The sequence below is a fragment of the Bos indicus x Bos taurus genome, chromosome X (genome assembly GCF_003369695.1).
Source record: "Bos indicus x Bos taurus breed Angus x Brahman F1 hybrid chromosome X, Bos_hybrid_MaternalHap_v2.0, whole genome shotgun sequence".
Taxonomy (NCBI): domain Eukaryota; kingdom Metazoa; phylum Chordata; class Mammalia; order Artiodactyla; family Bovidae; genus Bos; species Bos indicus x Bos taurus.
Genome location: NC_040105.1, coordinates 92374031 through 92391969, shown reverse-complemented (window position 1 = coordinate 92391969; position 17939 = coordinate 92374031). Strand labels below are relative to the sequence as shown.

At 36.4% G+C, this 17939-nt stretch overlaps 1 protein-coding gene across 2 annotated transcripts in view; it reads right to left on the bottom strand.

Moving 5' to 3' along the window:
- Nucleotides 1-17939, bottom strand: part of IL1RAPL2 (interleukin 1 receptor accessory protein like 2) — a 1456614-nt gene that overhangs the window by 293266 nt on the left and 1145409 nt on the right. For both annotated transcript variants that reach the window (XM_027533545.1, XM_027533546.1), the window contains one exon: nt 2374-2448. In XM_027533545.1, coding sequence (XP_027389346.1) covers nt 2374-2448 — 75 coding nt within the window. The remainder of the gene's footprint in view (nt 1-2373; nt 2449-17939) is intronic.

Genomic DNA, 17939 nt, shown 5'->3' with positions numbered 1-17939 from the left:
TTGGCAAATCTGAACTTGGTAATATCCTTAAGCCATTTAGTTCAGATTGTTATATTTTGGGTAGTTCTCATTTCAGTTCTAGTTTTAAGGCTATCTGAAGCTGCATGTGCTTGGTAAATTTTAAAAAATGAAGGAAAATAATTTCTAGAGGTTTTGAGACCTTACTGAATTCTAAAACTTTTCAAGATATACACAAGGATGTCCAATCACCCCAGTTATCTTTCTCTAGCTCAATTTTATGCTTAGGATTTCTAAGCCCTCATCACTCTGTCTACAGAGCCCCCCTCCCCACACACACACTGAAGAGTTCTCTGGCATTTAAAGAGCTCCTAACATCAGCTTACTGTTGAAGCATGAGTAAATTACAACACAAAATGCTTTCCAGTTGTGAATAAACAGTACTAAATAAATGTGTGGAAAAGTTAAAATCACTTAAAATTAACCAGTCATGTGCTCCTTGGAATGCCAAAGATCTTGTTTAACTGATTTTGTTTTTCTTTCTCTGAATTACATGGTTGATTTAGCATCTCGGAGAAACAGCCTTTCTGGAATGAAAAATGGGCAGGTTTCCATTTTTCTGTCAATAAAGTTGTTTTCAAATTATGTAACAAAATAAAAACTGAAAAGTTCAGCCTTGCATCTAATGTAAATTGGAAGCAAATTACTTTAGTGCTTTTACAGGGTGATATTGGTGAGTTATTTTGACGTATATATCTAAGTTGGAATATATATATCTTAGGGATAGTCCTGAATAACGCAGACAAGTGTGACACCCAGTGAATCTGAATGAAATTTACTCCCTACAAAAGTTTCCCTCCCTACTTTAGAGCAACATTCCTCAAACTTTGCTGGTGAAGTTTGCTTAATGGCAGAGGAAAATGAAGAAGTATCTCCCTAGATACACAAACACAAAATTTAGTCATGTTTTATTTGAAATGGTTGTGCGAATTTTGCTTTCTACTCCTTATTTCATGTTTTCATATAAAAATAACTTATCCATTTGAAACTTCAACAAATGATACAAGATCATTTTACAGTTTCACGTAACCCCTGGCAAACCACTGAGTACTCCTGAGGTATTTTATACCAGTATGGATGGAAAGATTTAAATAAAACTTACTGAAAGAGTGTGTCAGCACATCTAGATTTGGCTTTAACAAAATGTGGAAGACTCTGCAAGGTAATATACAGATGGTGGGGAGAGAGCCATAGTCTAATACTTTGACATTATCTACAAAATATTCAGCATTTTCACAGCCCACTCTTGACAACATGTTTATTATTTTGTTTTTGTTTTAAAATATTTAACTCTGGTACTCATATGGCTAGGCAGCATTAACTATAATGTGCTATGTTTCATTTTATAAAAATGAACACGCTCTTAAGAATAGGTGAGAGGAATCTCTCACATATTTTTAAGATATAAACAAGCCTATAAAAATAAAAATTGGATTGGAAAGATCAAAGTTTGAGTAAAAAACTTCCGAAGTGAGTGAAATATTAGGGCCAATTCATATTCTCTGATTATATAATTGGTAGGTACCACTGTGGTCATATATTTCAATGTCACATACCCAAAGTACAACTAATAACTTTGCCAGCATATTTACCTGGTTATCTTGTTTAGTGTTAAAGAAATTATCTGAAGTGAAGAATAGAATAAAACCTAAGATAGATGAAAGCTCACAGATGTTACAGAATGTAGCTTTATGGACATGGTTTGAAAGAGACACTAGTGGGCCTCTGAGTTTTAAGCTTAAAGTTCTTGGAATATAAGGATTAGTGGTAAGAGACTCAAAAAGAGGCTCAACACCCTGTGTCTTTATTTCAGTCTGTAAAAAGACAGTAGCATCCGTAAATCAACTTGTTTCTTTTTGTTACACCATATTATTTATAAATATGCAGGATCTCAACCTAAAAGCAAGTTTTAAATAGTCCTGAATTGTGCCACTGGAAATAATATTATCAAATCATTCTAAAGGTTGTACTGAGGGGCTGTTGTATTTTGAAAAAGGGGTTGCTCTCCAGGAGTTAATGCCCTCTGAATAAAAATTTTGGATGGACAAGCATGAAAAGTTTTCTGCACCAATCACCAAGGCATGACACCCAGGAATCTATCAATCACAGTCACAAAGCTCTGTCCTATAGCACAGAAAATACCCAGTGTAACCAGTTAGTATTACCATTCCTGATGCAATACAAACTCATTTCCTTAAACTGCTATTGCACTGAACTCCGGGGTTATAAATGAGCAGACACAAATTGATTTGCATGTAATATCAGTAGCAGCAAACCTTTCCTGATTCATGTAATTTTCTCCATCTGTTAACAGAGAGCAAGTTTAGGATCTATTATTCCCTGAAGGCGACTTACCCAGCTGGACATCTATAACACTTGGCTGATTCTCCATGGGGAACAATGGCTTGGGAGGTTTGTCTGTGAGTAAAGCTAGAAGAGAAAATGAAAAAAGGTAACGAAACAATTGAAATAAATTACAGGATGAGAAAGAGTCTACCCTGTATGGTATTTAATGTCTGTAAACTTGATAGTACGTAAACACTTATCAGACAGTGTTCCTACATGAGTTGTTACTCTATCCATACAATATCCATTTCCTAGCACATTTAAAGTGCTGTTGATTCACTGTAAATTGGCTACTTACTTTGAAAGCTACACTTTCCAACAAGATCAAATGAATATCTACTTTGAATGGTTTTATAAGCTTGTGAGTGTAAAGAAATAGAGATTTTAAAAGTATAATCATATAAACATTAAATCTTCATACCCACGTAAAATATTATTTAATGACATAAATCCTAATGAACATTTCTGGTGGATTGAAACTTCTACACTGCTGAACCATCCCTCAACTCTCCATCTCAATCTCTAAAACAATATAACAAAACACTGGTAACTTCATTAATATAATTGATAATTGATCAAAAATACTGAACAAATATATTTTGCCCACTAAGTCCTGTGCTAAGCGTTAAAGGAAAAGAAGTAAAAATTTCATCTTTGCCTTCAAAGTATAACCTAGGAGTATGAACACAGAAGTAGCACATGAACTAAAGAGATGAAAGAACAAAGCAGACAACTTAATAAAACATTGTACCATTTGAGTTATAAAAAGATAATGTGGAGGGATTTCCCTGGTGATCTAGTGGCTAAGACTTCACGCTCCCAATTCAGGAGGACTGGGTTCTATTATTGGACAGATAACTAGATCCCATGTGCCTCAACTAAGAGCTCATATGCTGCAACTGAAGATTCTGCATGCTGCAATGCATAGTGAACATCCAACAGGCCGCAACTAAGACCCATGACAGCCAGATAAAGAAATATATATATATATACATATATATATATATATATATATATTTATTTATTTAGAGCTATATGGAGTAAAGGAATGGAGAAAGGACAGGTCAATATTTGTTGTCAGGTTGGGCAAAGTTTTATGAAAGAAATGAGTCTCCACACAGACTATAAGGAGTGGAAAAGATTTGGAAAGGCAGAGTAATGAATAACAAACACAGGAAAAATTAATAACATAAATCAAAGAATAGAGGGCTTCCCTGGTGTTTCAGCTGATAAAGAATCTGCCTGCGATGTGGGAGACCTGGGTTTAATCACTGGGTTGGGAAGATCCCCTGGAGAAGGGAATGGCTGCCCACTCCAGTATTCTGGCCTAGAGAATTCCATGGACTCTATAGTGCATGGGGTCAAAAAGAGTTGGACAGGACTGAGCAACTTTCACTTAGCAAGCACACTGTGATTAAAGTTGAACAATCTGGTAAGAAGGAGTTGAGTAGGGTGGGGTAAAAGTAAGTTGTTCATGATGTGAATTAATTGGAAATAACACTTGATATAATTGAGCTCACTTCTGGAGGATCCTGAGACATATGCAGAGGAATCTGGACATGATATAGTAGACTAGAAGACCATTGTAAAGTTTTGGAAAACCAGCAAAAAAAAAGACTATCTATCTAAAAGACTATCTATCTTTAGTGCTATCTAAAGACAAATAGCTTGATATGTACAAAGGTCTTGGAAAAAAACAGCTAAGAGGATTCAGTAACAAGGCTGCAGTGAGGGGATAAGGAGTTAGAATACTGAAGTCTAGAGAAATGTTTTTTTAAAAATGAGGCAAATTAGAGAGGCACCTAGAAGAAAGAAATGTAAGGACTTAGCACATAGATATAAAATGCTTTATGACAAACATTATGTGACGCTAATATTTATATCTTGAGTTCCTTTTAATTATCTCAGTATTTATGCCTTACTTCAACTATCCAGCTAGACTCTTACCTATCTAGGGGAAATGTTTTATACTTCTTTGTAATTCACAAGCGACCTAGAGTAGGGCTAGGCAGGTAAGAGATAATCATTAAAGCATTGTAAACTGATTGGTTTAGGAATTCTTGCTGACATGAGAGAAGTTCATCTCATATTTGCAAAGATATTTAAAAGAAAAAGAGAGAAACAAAAGTTGGGCACATGATAGGTAAGGTTGTGTACTAAGTTGCTTCAGTTGTGTCCGACTCTTTGTGACTCTATGGACCGTAGCCTGCCAGGCTCCTCTGTCCATGGGATTCTCTGGGTAAGAATACTGGAGTGGGTTGTCATTTCCTTCTCCAGGGAATCTTCTCTACCTAGAGATCAAACCTGGGTCTCCTGCACTGCAGGCAGACTCTTTTCCACTGAGTCACCTAGGAAGCCCATGTAAGGTTAGGGAAATGCACAAACTTGGCGATATACACACAAAAAATTGTGGATAACAAACAAAGGCACCAGAAAAGAGCTTTACATAACATTAACTTTATCTTCCTGATATCCAAACTGTTCAGGAAAATTTTAGTGAATTTTTCTCATTTTTCCAATAAATCTTTGTTGATGACCTGTAATGCATCTTGTCCTTATGGAATTAAGTGATATATTTTTCTAACTAAGCTGATTGTAGCATAATATAGGCAAACACACAAATTCAATATCTATAGTCTTCATTTCTTCAATATTTCAGTTATTCTTAATACCCTTAAATATTTGAAATATAAAGAATATGCTCTAGGCAAAATTTAAATATTTGTATACAAAACCCAGTCACAATAGATGTTCAATTTTGTTGTTTGCTATTGTTTGAAACAGCAAAATATTGAGTACTACTAAAATAACCATCAGTAGGAGTCTGGTTAATAATATTATGTTACTTCTATCTAGTGATATATTATGATACATCTACTTAAAAGAATGAGGTAAATCTGTATGTCTATCATGAAATATCTTTTTTTAATTTAAATTTATTTATTTTAATTGGAGGCTACTTTACAATATTGTATTGGTTCTGCCACACATCAACATGAATCTGCCACGGGTGTACACGTGTTCCCCATCCTGAACCCCTCTCCCACCTTCGTTCCCGTACCATCCCTCTGGGTCATCCCAGTGCACCAGCCCCGAGCATCCTGTATCGAACCTGGACTGGCGATTCGTTTAAATATCTCTAAGATACACTATTCAATGAAAGAAACAAGGTTCCAAACAGTGTGCATAATAATACTATCCGTTTTATGAAAAATATACGTGTGCACGCACATGTGCTATGCATTTATAAATTGGTATAAGCATGGAATAGTTCTGAATGGATACATGTGAAATTCATAACAGTGATTTCTTCCAAGGAGAAGAACTAGGTGGCTGAGGAATAGTGGTGGATAGGTTAATTTTCATTGTATACCTTTTGTACATTTTGAACAACATAAATATACTGTGTATTAAAAACATGAATAAAATTAAAATTAAATAAAGTCCTGCCACCTACATTTTATTTATAAAAGAATAATTTTGGTTATTTGGTATAATTATTGTCAATTTGCCTTACACATCTAGATTATAGATACTTTGATTGCTGGAAACTGTTCTTAGTATTATTTTCAAATATGTCTTGCCACCAAATGTATTGTTTGGAATGTGGTAGGTGGGAAGTAAATTTAGGTAATGTATTTCATGCTCAAAGATGAATATGTTGTCTTACTTTCATCAGGATATGAATTTGGAGTCATGGTTGCCTCCCATCCTAAAATTTACCATGGACTATGGATATATTTACTCTGATTTTATTATTGTTAAGTGTCAATAACTAACATGTATTAATATTCCTGATAATTTTAGGTGCCCTACATTCACAGGTGGTTCATAATTTTCAGTTATGTGCTTTCAGATACATTAGTTCATGTGATCTACACAATGACTTGGAAGGTAAGAAAGATAGAATTATGGCCACCTTAGAGATGAAGCTAAATGAAGCTTATGTTATCTCATTTGGTGCCCCCTTGTGATCAAAATCTCCTATATGCAGAATGGAAAGGAAGATAGACATAAATTGTAGGCAGGAAACAGGTAAAAAACGCTAAGTACTGAATCAATTATTTTAGCCTCTTTGACTACAGACTAATCAACTAAGTTAAGGTTCCGAGGCCAGTGACAGTGGCAGACAGTCAGCTGAAACACAGTTTCTAGAGAACATTTCATGCATATACATTTTTTCCCTAAACCCATGAATGAAAGGAGATGGACTTGCACTTATCCTAACACATCCCAATGGGATGTATGGGCGTGGAACCTCATTAAATTCCAATATCATGTCTAGGCCTGGGAATTGCCAAGAAGTGCAGAACATTTGTGATGATAAAGCAGCAACTTCAGCAGTTCATCTGGATCCTGACCAGAAGCCCACAGACAAATCTATCAGCGTCCAGCATAATTACAGCATTTGCAGATTAGCTAGAGCACATGCTGCCATGAGCAGTCAAGCTCATTTCTTTCTTCTTCTTCTTTTTTTTTTTTTTAAACCTCATCTGAGAATCACAATTACTGTTTGGGAAATGAAGGGGAGAACTGTCAATACCAGGCCCCATGAACCACACAGTGGAGATTTACAGTTTTATTAGAAAAGTTATCTTGGACTTCTAGACTAATTGAGGTCTGAGCTAGTCTTTGAATTTGCTGCTCAAGCTTCATGCTTTGATTGAAAGAATGGGAGCAAGGGATGCAGTTTGGTACTAACATTTAAGTCCAGAATTCCTCCCTGCATTTCCCTCTGTAGCTGCTCATGTTTAATTATCCTTAAATATAATTGCTGTACAGAGTATACCATGGTATTAGTCTTAATGTGCTAGTGAAGCTATGACTGTTACCGCCTGTTTCTTCCTAAAGCTAAGTTTTATATGTTTGATACTAATTATTCTGAGGAGAATGTCCAAATTACCTCTTCCTTTTCTACTGCAGGCAACAGTTGTATCTACCTGTGCAACCAGAAAAATTGATTTGACTGAAATGATGGATACATTTCTGTGAACCTAGTGTAAGAAATCAGTAGAATCAATTGTTGGATTGAATAAATGCCTAGGAGTTACATACAGTTATTACAAGTTTCATTGTCCTCTTTTGTTGATGTGTCTCTAATAAGACTTGCCAGTGAGCCAAGCAGGAGGGAAAAGAAGGACAGCTGGATGCAAAGGACACTAAGTTTGAACCCACTAGAATCACAAAGTAACTATTTAATTTTTATGAATGAAGACATTACAAAATGTGTATGTTTAACTCAATGAAATGTATCCCTCCAAATCCATCCAGTATCAGCACTGAAATCATATTCCAAAATCATTAGTTTCACCACAACATTTAACCATACAGAATCTCCCAATGTTCCCTACATTTATAAGAGGATAAAATCTGAACTTATCAGATGTGAATATAAAGGCAGTCATGATACAGCCTTAAAAAAACAAACAAACAAACAAAAAAACAAAAAAAACTCTTCCTGCATTCTTACCCACTCTTCTACTTTATCTGTACTTAGTTTGGCCAAGTTACTTGCCTGATTTACACATTGCAACTCTGCATCTAAGCTTAGAGACAAATTATAATAGTTACCATAATTATAATTTATTTAGTATCTGCCATGCGCTCGGCCTCTTTTAAGACATTTTATATTACATTTTACAAATAACTTTCTCAAACTCAAGGAGCTCTTGACTTGTAAAAGAGGGATCTGAACTGAATGTCTGACTTCACCATGCTGGCAATGCCTTTCTACAACCTTCCTTTTCACCATCCCAAGTCCTATCTATCTTCCAAAAGTCAGTTGAAGTCCTACATCCTACAGAAAGCCTTCCCTAATAGCCTAAACAAAGATTTCCTCTCTCTGAAATCTTAAAGCAAGTAACTTTCTTTCTGAAATCCTAAAGAAAGTAAAAACTCTTTCTTTGAACCATTCATTTGGTTCACTGTATATGCTGCTTTAAAAACAAATTTCAATGCAATCCCTATCAAGCTACCAATGGTATTTTTCAGAGAGCTAGAACAAATAATTTCACTGTTTGAATGGAAATACAAAAAACCTCGAATAGCCAAAGCAATCTTTGGCTTTGGAAAGAAGAATGGAACTGGAGGAATCAACCTGCCTGACTTCAGGCTCTACTACAAAGCCACAGTCAACAAGACAGTATGGTACTGGCACAAAGACAGAAATATAGATCAATGGAACAAAACAGAAAGCCCAGAGATAAATCCACACACCTATGGACACCTTATCTTGACAAAGGAGACAAGAATATACAATGGAGAAAAGATAATCTCTTTAACAAGTGGTGCTGGGAAAACTGGTCAACCACTTGTAAAAGAATGAAACTAGAACACTTTCTAACACCATACACAAAAATAAACTCAAAATGGATTAAATATCTAAACGTAAGACCAGAAACTAAAATTCCTAGAGGAGAACATAGGCAAAACACTCTCCGACATAAATCACAGCAGGATCCTCTATGACCCACCTCCCAGAATATTGAAAATAAAAGCAAAAATAAACAAATAAGACTTAATTAAAATTAAAAGCTTCTGCACAACAAAGGAAACTATAAGCAAAGTGAAAAGACAGCCTTCAGAATGGGAGAAAATAATAACAAATGAAGCAACTGACAAACAACTAATCTCAAAAATATACAAGCAACTCCTGCAGTTCAATTCCAGAAAAATAAATGACGCAATCAAAAAATGGGCCAAAGAACTAAATAGACATTTCTCCAAAGAAGACATACAGATGGCTAACAAACACATGAAAAGATGCTCAACATCACTCATTATCAGAGAAATGCAAATCAAAACCACTATGAGGTACCATTTCACACCAGTCAGAATGGCTGCGATCCAAAAGTCTACAAGCAATAAACGCAGGAGAGGGTGTGGAGAAAAGGGAACCCCCTTACACTATTGGTGGGAATGCAAACTAGTACAGCCACTATGGAGAACAATGTGGAGATTCCTTAAAAAACTGGAAATAGAACTGCCTTATGACCCAGCAATCCCACTGCTGGGCATACACACCAAGGAAACCAGAATTGAAAGAGACACGTGTACCCCAGTGTTCATTGCAGCACTGTTTATAATAGCCAGGACATGGAAGCAACCTAGATGTCCATCAGCAGATGAATGGATAAGAAAGCAGTGGTACATATACACAATGGAGTATTACTCAGCCATTAAAAAGAATACATTTGAATCAGTTCTAATGAGGTGGATGAAACTGGAGCCTATTATACAGAGTGAAGTAAGCCAGAAAGAAAAACACCAGTATAGTATACTAATGCATATATATGGAATTTAGAAAGATGGTAATGATAACCCTGTATGCGAGACAGCAAAAGAGACACAGATGTATAGAACAGTCTTATGGACTCTGTGGGAGAGGGAGAGGGTGGGATGATTTGGGAGAATGGCATTGAAACATGTATAATATCATATAAGAAATGAATCACCAGTCCAGGTTCGATGCATACAGGATGCTTGGGGCTGGTGCACTGGGATGACCCAGAGGGATGGTACAGGCAGGGAGGTGGGAGGGGGTTTCAGGATGGGGAACATGTGTACACCCGTGGCGGATTCATGTTGATGTATGGCAAAACCAGTACAATATTGTAAAGTAATTAGCCTCCAATTAAAATTAATAAACTTAAATTTTAAAAAAAGGAAAGACAAAAGCTTAAAAAAAATAAAAACAAATTCAACTTCATTTTATATGGTTATTTCTAGTTTCCCTAACTAGATTTTGAAGTTCCTAGATGACAAGAACCATGTCTTGCATAACCTAACAATTAAGATAGTGTCTGACACTGTGGAACAAATAAACACAATCTTCAAATTAATTTTCCTATTGAATTCTTTCTGTAAAAATGGGTGCTTCTCATAGGGTTCTTAGGTTACAAGGAACAGAAACACACTCTTGTTAATTTAAGCAAAAAGGGAATTTATCAGAAGGATGTCTCAAGGATGGACAGGATGTCTGGGGGACTAAGTTTAGATACAAGAAAGAATCAGGCCAGGTCTAGATGTACAGGCAAAAGGGGACCACACCACAATTTTATCTTGATTCCATCACTGGACTGAATTCTCTCCAACTGGTTTTCTGTGTGTTTTTTTTTTTTTTTTAATTTTCTTTGTCTTGTTGTGCTGCATCTTGTTTTCTGTCCTTGTGTCACTTTGAGCAAGATTCAAAATCTGAGGAAAGAGAAGCTGAAGGCACAAGTTTTAAAGTCCAGCCCTAGCCAAGACTGCACACACACCCCAAGGAAAAGAAGAATCCCCCTAAAGCAAGATTTCAGTCTCAGCAATATTATTAATTTTCTGTGCCAGATAATTTTCTCTTGTAGGTGGCTGTCTTGTGCATCATAGAATGTTTAACGGCTTCATTGGCCTCCAGCCACTCAAGGCTAGTAGTAACCTCCCCCAGCTGTAACACCCAAAAATGTCTCCAAATATTGGCAGAGGCACCTAGGGAACAAAAGCACCCCAGGTTGAGAACCATTCTCTTGCAGGAAACTTAGGTTCTCTGTTGTTCTGAGGGAATTGAAGATCTTCAGAAAGAAGATTTGGGAACAGCCTTCACATGGGAAAAGAAAATGGAGGTCCTTACTAAGCAAATTAGGTCGGAGGAGAGCCAGGCATCTTGTTAATATCCTTAAAGATTTCCTGTAATCATGAAAGGAGATTCTCCAAGTCTAGCCAAAGTAGCTGACTAGATTCAAGATTTCATAAATTGAACACAGAATGAATCCAGACATTGCCGAGTTCTGGAAACACCATAAGCCTTACTATTTCTTGGAAAGGACTGTCTCTTTCTGAGTTAACTTCAGAGACTTCCTAATTCTGAATTATAATGCACATATTTTACTGGCTACTTAATGAATATAAAGTCCAATATATTGTGAAGGTTTCATTTCTAGGATTACTAAATTAAGAATCCCCTATTTAGGTAATCATTCAGGAAACATATATAATAAATATGATTATTTAATATCACCTTTAATCCTCCAAATCCGGAAACCCAAACAGGACCAGCATTACATATAATGTGTCTCCTTTGCTCTAAGCTTCCTCTTTTTGTGTACCCTATTTCAGAGGAGTTTCCTTTCCAGCCTGATTTTATGCACCCAGCACGTCTCTCTAAACAAAACTTGCTGCAAAGAAACCTCTGTGATTTAAATATTAGTATGAACTTAAGATATCTGAACCTCCTTTCCTAAGGATAGTCACTTTCAAAAAGTTGTCTGGAAATGCATAAGTGCAGGCTTTATTCCTTAGTAGAAGGTTAAACAGCAAGCACATAACTGACCCTAGGACCCTTCTCTTTACTCCTGTCTTTACACTGGTATTGGTCAACAAACGGGGTAGGCTTCAGCAGAAGTTAATGAAGACAGATACAGTTATTTTCCTCAAGATTCCAACCAACATGACTATGAGTAATTTCTCTACTTAACATTATCTTAGGAAAGAAAGTCCAGACATAGTTTAAATTAAATAACACATTAATGTCCATTAAAAGTCTTGTTTTCACTTCAGTCTGTTATTACCTCCATCAACTAAGTGTGTGCATGTGCATGCTCAGTCATGTCCAACTCTTTGAAATCCCATGGACTGCAGCCACCAGGCTCCTATATTCGTGGAATTTTCCAGTCAAGAATACTAAAGTGGGTTGCCATTTCCTTCTCCAGGGGATCTTCTTGACTCAGGGATCAAACCTGTGTATCCTACACTGGCAGGCAGATTCTTTACCACTGAACCACCTGGGAAGCCTCCATCAATTAAGCACTACGGAAATTAATTTTTTATAAATATTTTCTCCACCAAAACTCAATATCTTTGCCTCATTTAAAATAGGAGGGGGCAGAATGACATATTATTCATCTATCAATTCCATCCAGAAAGAATACGTATTCTCTATCTGTTCCAGCTATGGTAGAAAAGCTGTGATAGGGTCCAGAAAAAAAAAATCAAGCCAGTGATTCCAAGAGTCATTGTACATTTGTTTCAAATCATTGATGGCTTGACCTTCAGATATTTGGATGTGCATCTCCCATACCTCCCGACTCCTAACTGAAAATAATTCCCTTTAGTAAGTAAACATGAATAAAATTAAAATTAAATAAAGTCCTGCCACCTACATTTTATTTATAAAAGAATAATTTTGGTTATTTGGTATAATTATTGTCAATTTGCCTTACACATCTAGATTATAGATACTTTGATTGCTGGAAACTGTTCTTAGTATTATTTTCAAATATGTCTTGCCACCAAATGTATTGTTTGGAATGTGGTAGGTGGGAAGTAAATTTAGGTAATGTATTTCATGCTCAAAGATGAATATGTTGTCTTACTTTCATCAGGATATGAATTTGGAGTCATGGTTGCCTCCCATCCTAAAATTTACCATGGACTATGGATATATTTACTCTGATTTTATTATTGTTAAGTGTCAATAACTAACATGTATTAATATTCCTGATAATTTTAGGTGCCCTACATTCACAGGTGGTTCATAATTTTCAGTTATGTGCTTTCAGATACATTAGTTCATGTGATCTACACAATGACTTGGAAGGTAAGAAAGATAGAATTATGGCCACCTTAGAGATGAAGCTAAATGAAGCTTATGTTATCTCATTTGGTGCCCCCTTGTGATCAAAATCTCCTATATGCAGAATGGAAAGGAAGATAGACATAAATTGTAGGCAGGAAACAGGTAAAAAACGCTAAGTACTGAATCAATTATTTTAGCCTCTTTGACTACAGACTAATCAACTAAGTTAAGGTTCCGAGGCCAGTGACAGTGGCAGACAGTCAGCTGAAACACAGTTTCTAGAGAACATTTCATGCATATACATTTTTTCCCTAAACCCATGAATGAAAGGAGATGGACTTGCACTTATCCTAACACATCCCAATGGGATGTATGGGCGTGGAACCTCATTAAATTCCAATATCATGTCTAGGCCTGGGAATTGCCAAGAAGTGCAGAACATTTGTGATGATAAAGCAGCAACTTCAGCAGTTCATCTGGATCCTGACCAGAAGCCCACAGACAAATCTATCAGCGTCCAGCATAATTACAGCATTTGCAGATTAGCTAGAGCACATGCTGCCATGAGCAGTCAAGCTCATTTCTTTCTTCTTCTTCTTTTTTTTTTTTTTAAACCTCATCTGAGAATCACAATTACTGTTTGGGAAATGAAGGGGAGAACTGTCAATACCAGGCCCCATGAACCACACAGTGGAGATTTACAGTTTTATTAGAAAAGTTATCTTGGACTTCTAGACTAATTGAGGTCTGAGCTAGTCTTTGAATTTGCTGCTCAAGCTTCATGCTTTGATTGAAAGAATGGGAGCAAGGGATGCAGTTTGGTACTAACATTTAAGTCCAGAATTCCTCCCTGCATTTCCCTCTGTAGCTGCTCATGTTTAATTATCCTTAAATATAATTGCTGTACAGAGTATACCATGGTATTAGTCTTAATGTGCTAGTGAAGCTATGACTGTTACCGCCTGTTTCTTCCTAAAGCTAAGTTTTATATGTTTGATACTAATTATTCTGAGGAGAATGTCCAAATTACCTCTTCCTTTTCTACTGCAGGCAACAGTTGTATCTACCTGTGCAACCAGAAAAATTGATTTGACTGAAATGATGGATACATTTCTGTGAACCTAGTGTAAGAAATCAGTAGAATCAATTGTTGGATTGAATAAATGCCTAGGAGTTACATACAGTTATTACAAGTTTCATTGTCCTCTTTTGTTGATGTGTCTCTAATAAGACTTGCCAGTGAGCCAAGCAGGAGGGAAAAGAAGGACAGCTGGATGCAAAGGACACTAAGTTTGAACCCACTAGAATCACAAAGTAACTATTTAATTTTTATGAATGAAGACATTACAAAATGTGTATGTTTAACTCAATGAAATGTATCCCTCCAAATCCATCCAGTATCAGCACTGAAATCATATTCCAAAATCATTAGTTTCACCACAACATTTAACCATACAGAATCTCCCAATGTTCCCTACATTTATAAGAGGATAAAATCTGAACTTATCAGATGTGAATATAAAGGCAGTCATGATACAGCCTTAAAAAAACAAACAAACAAACAAAAAAACAAAAAAAACTCTTCCTGCATTCTTACCCACTCTTCTACTTTATCTGTACTTAGTTTGGCCAAGTTACTTGCCTGATTTACACATTGCAACTCTGCATCTAAGCTTAGAGACAAATTATAATAGTTACCATAATTATAATTTATTTAGTATCTGCCATGCGCTCGGCCTCTTTTAAGACATTTTATATTACATTTTACAAATAACTTTCTCAAACTCAAGGAGCTCTTGACTTGTAAAAGAGGGATCTGAACTGAATGTCTGACTTCACCATGCTGGCAATGCCTTTCTACAACCTTCCTTTTCACCATCCCAAGTCCTATCTATCTTCCAAAAGTCAGTTGAAGTCCTACATCCTACAGAAAGCCTTCCCTAATAGCCTAAACAAAGATTTCCTCTCTCTGAAATCTTAAAGCAAGTAACTTTCTTTCTGAAATCCTAAAGAAAGTAAAAACTCTTTCTTTGAACCATTCATTTGGTTCACTGTATATGCTGCTTTAAAAACAAATTTCAATGCAATCCCTATCAAGCTACCAATGGTATTTTTCAGAGAGCTAGAACAAATAATTTCACTGTTTGAATGGAAATACAAAAAACCTCGAATAGCCAAAGCAATCTTTGGCTTTGGAAAGAAGAATGGAACTGGAGGAATCAACCTGCCTGACTTCAGGCTCTACTACAAAGCCACAGTCAACAAGACAGTATGGTACTGGCACAAAGACAGAAATATAGATCAATGGAACAAAACAGAAAGCCCAGAGATAAATCCACACACCTATGGACACCTTATCTTGACAAAGGAGACAAGAATATACAATGGAGAAAAGATAATCTCTTTAACAAGTGGTGCTGGGAAAACTGGTCAACCACTTGTAAAAGAATGAAACTAGAACACTTTCTAACACCATACACAAAAATAAACTCAAAATGGATTAAATATCTAAACGTAAGACCAGAAACTAAAATTCCTAGAGGAGAACATAGGCAAAACACTCTCCGACATAAATCACAGCAGGATCCTCTATGACCCACCTCCCAGAATATTGAAAATAAAAGCAAAAATAAACAAATAAGACTTAATTAAAATTAAAAGCTTCTGCACAACAAAGGAAACTATAAGCAAAGTGAAAAGACAGCCTTCAGAATGGGAGAAAATAATAACAAATGAAGCAACTGACAAACAACTAATCTCAAAAATATACAAGCAACTCCTGCAGTTCAATTCCAGAAAAATAAATGACGCAATCAAAAAATGGGCCAAAGAACTAAATAGACATTTCTCCAAAGAAGACATACAGATGGCTAACAAACACATGAAAAGATGCTCAACATCACTCATTATCAGAGAAATGCAAATCAAAACCACTATGAGGTACCATTTCACACCAGTCAGAATGGCTGCGATCCAAAAGTCTACAAGCAATAAACGCAGGAGAGGGTGTGGAGAAAAGGGAACCCCCTTACACTATTGGTGGGAATGCAAACTAGTACAGCCACTATGGAGAACAATGTGGAGATTCCTTAAAAAACTGGAAATAGAACTGCCTTATGACCCAGCAATCCCACTGCTGGGCATACACACCAAGGAAACCAGAATTGAAAGAGACACGTGTACCCCAGTGTTCATTGCAGCACTGTTTATAATAGCCAGGACATGGAAGCAACCTAGATGTCCATCAGCAGATGAATGGATAAGAAAGCAGTGGTACATATACACAATGGAGTATTACTCAGCCATTAAAAAGAATACATTTGAATCAGTTCTAATGAGGTGGATGAAACTGGAGCCTATTATACAGAGTGAAGTAAGCCAGAAAGAAAAACACCAGTATAGTATACTAATGCATATATATGGAATTTAGAAAGATGGTAATGATAACCCTGTATGCGAGACAGCAAAAGAGACACAGATGTATAGAACAGTCTTATGGACTCTGTGGGAGAGGGAGAGGGTGGGATGATTTGGGAGAATGGCATTGAAACATGTATAATATCATATAAGAAATGAATCACCAGTCCAGGTTCGATGCATACAGGATGCTTGGGGCTGGTGCACTGGGATGACCCAGAGGGATGGTACAGGCAGGGAGGTGGGAGGGGGTTTCAGGATGGGGAACATGTGTACACCCGTGGCGGATTCATGTTGATGTATGGCAAAACCAGTACAATATTGTAAAGTAATTAGCCTCCAATTAAAATTAATAAACTTAAATTTTAAAAAAAGGAAAGACAAAAGCTTAAAAAAAATAAAAACAAATTCAACTTCATTTTATATGGTTATTTCTAGTTTCCCTAACTAGATTTTGAAGTTCCTAGATGACAAGAACCATGTCTTGCATAACCTAACAATTAAGATAGTGTCTGACACTGTGGAACAAATAAACACAATCTTCAAATTAATTTTCCTATTGAATTCTTTCTGTAAAAATGGGTGCTTCTCATAGGGTTCTTAGGTTACAAGGAACAGAAACACACTCTTGTTAATTTAAGCAAAAAGGGAATTTATCAGAAGGATGTCTCAAGGATGGACAGGATGTCTGGGGGACTAAGTTTAGATACAAGAAAGAATCAGGCCAGGTCTAGATGTACAGGCAAAAGGGGACCACACCACAATTTTATCTTGATTCCATCACTGGACTGAATTCTCTCCAACTGGTTTTCTGTGTGTTTTTTTTTTTTTTTTAATTTTCTTTGTCTTGTTGTGCTGCATCTTGTTTTCTGTCCTTGTGTCACTTTGAGCAAGATTCAAAATCTGAGGAAAGAGAAGCTGAAGGCACAAGTTTTAAAGTCCAGCCCTAGCCAAGACTGCACACACACCCCAAGGAAAAGAAGAATCCCCCTAAAGCAAGATTTCAGTCTCAGCAATATTATTAATTTTCTGTGCCAGATAATTTTCTCTTGTAGGTGGCTGTCTTGTGCATCATAGAATGTTTAACGGCTTCATTGGCCTCCAGCCACTCAAGGCTAGTAGTAACCTCCCCCAGCTGTAACACCCAAAAATGTCTCCAAATATTGGCAGAGGCACCTAGGGAACAAAAGCACCCCAGGTTGAGAACCATTCTCTTGCAGGAAACTTAGGTTCTCTGTTGTTCTGAGGGAATTGAAGATCTTCAGAAAGAAGATTTGGGAACAGCCTTCACATGGGAAAAGAAAATGGAGGTCCTTACTAAGCAAATTAGGTCGGAGGAGAGCCAGGCATCTTGTTAATATCCTTAAAGATTTCCTGTAATCATGAAAGGAGATTCTCCAAGTCTAGCCAAAGTAGCTGACTAGATTCAAGATTTCATAAATTGAACACAGAATGAATCCAGACATTGCCGAGTTCTGGAAACACCATAAGCCTTACTATTTCTTGGAAAGGACTGTCTCTTTCTGAGTTAACTTCAGAGACTTCCTAATTCTGAATTATAATGCACATATTTTACTGGCTACTTAATGAATATAAAGTCCAATAT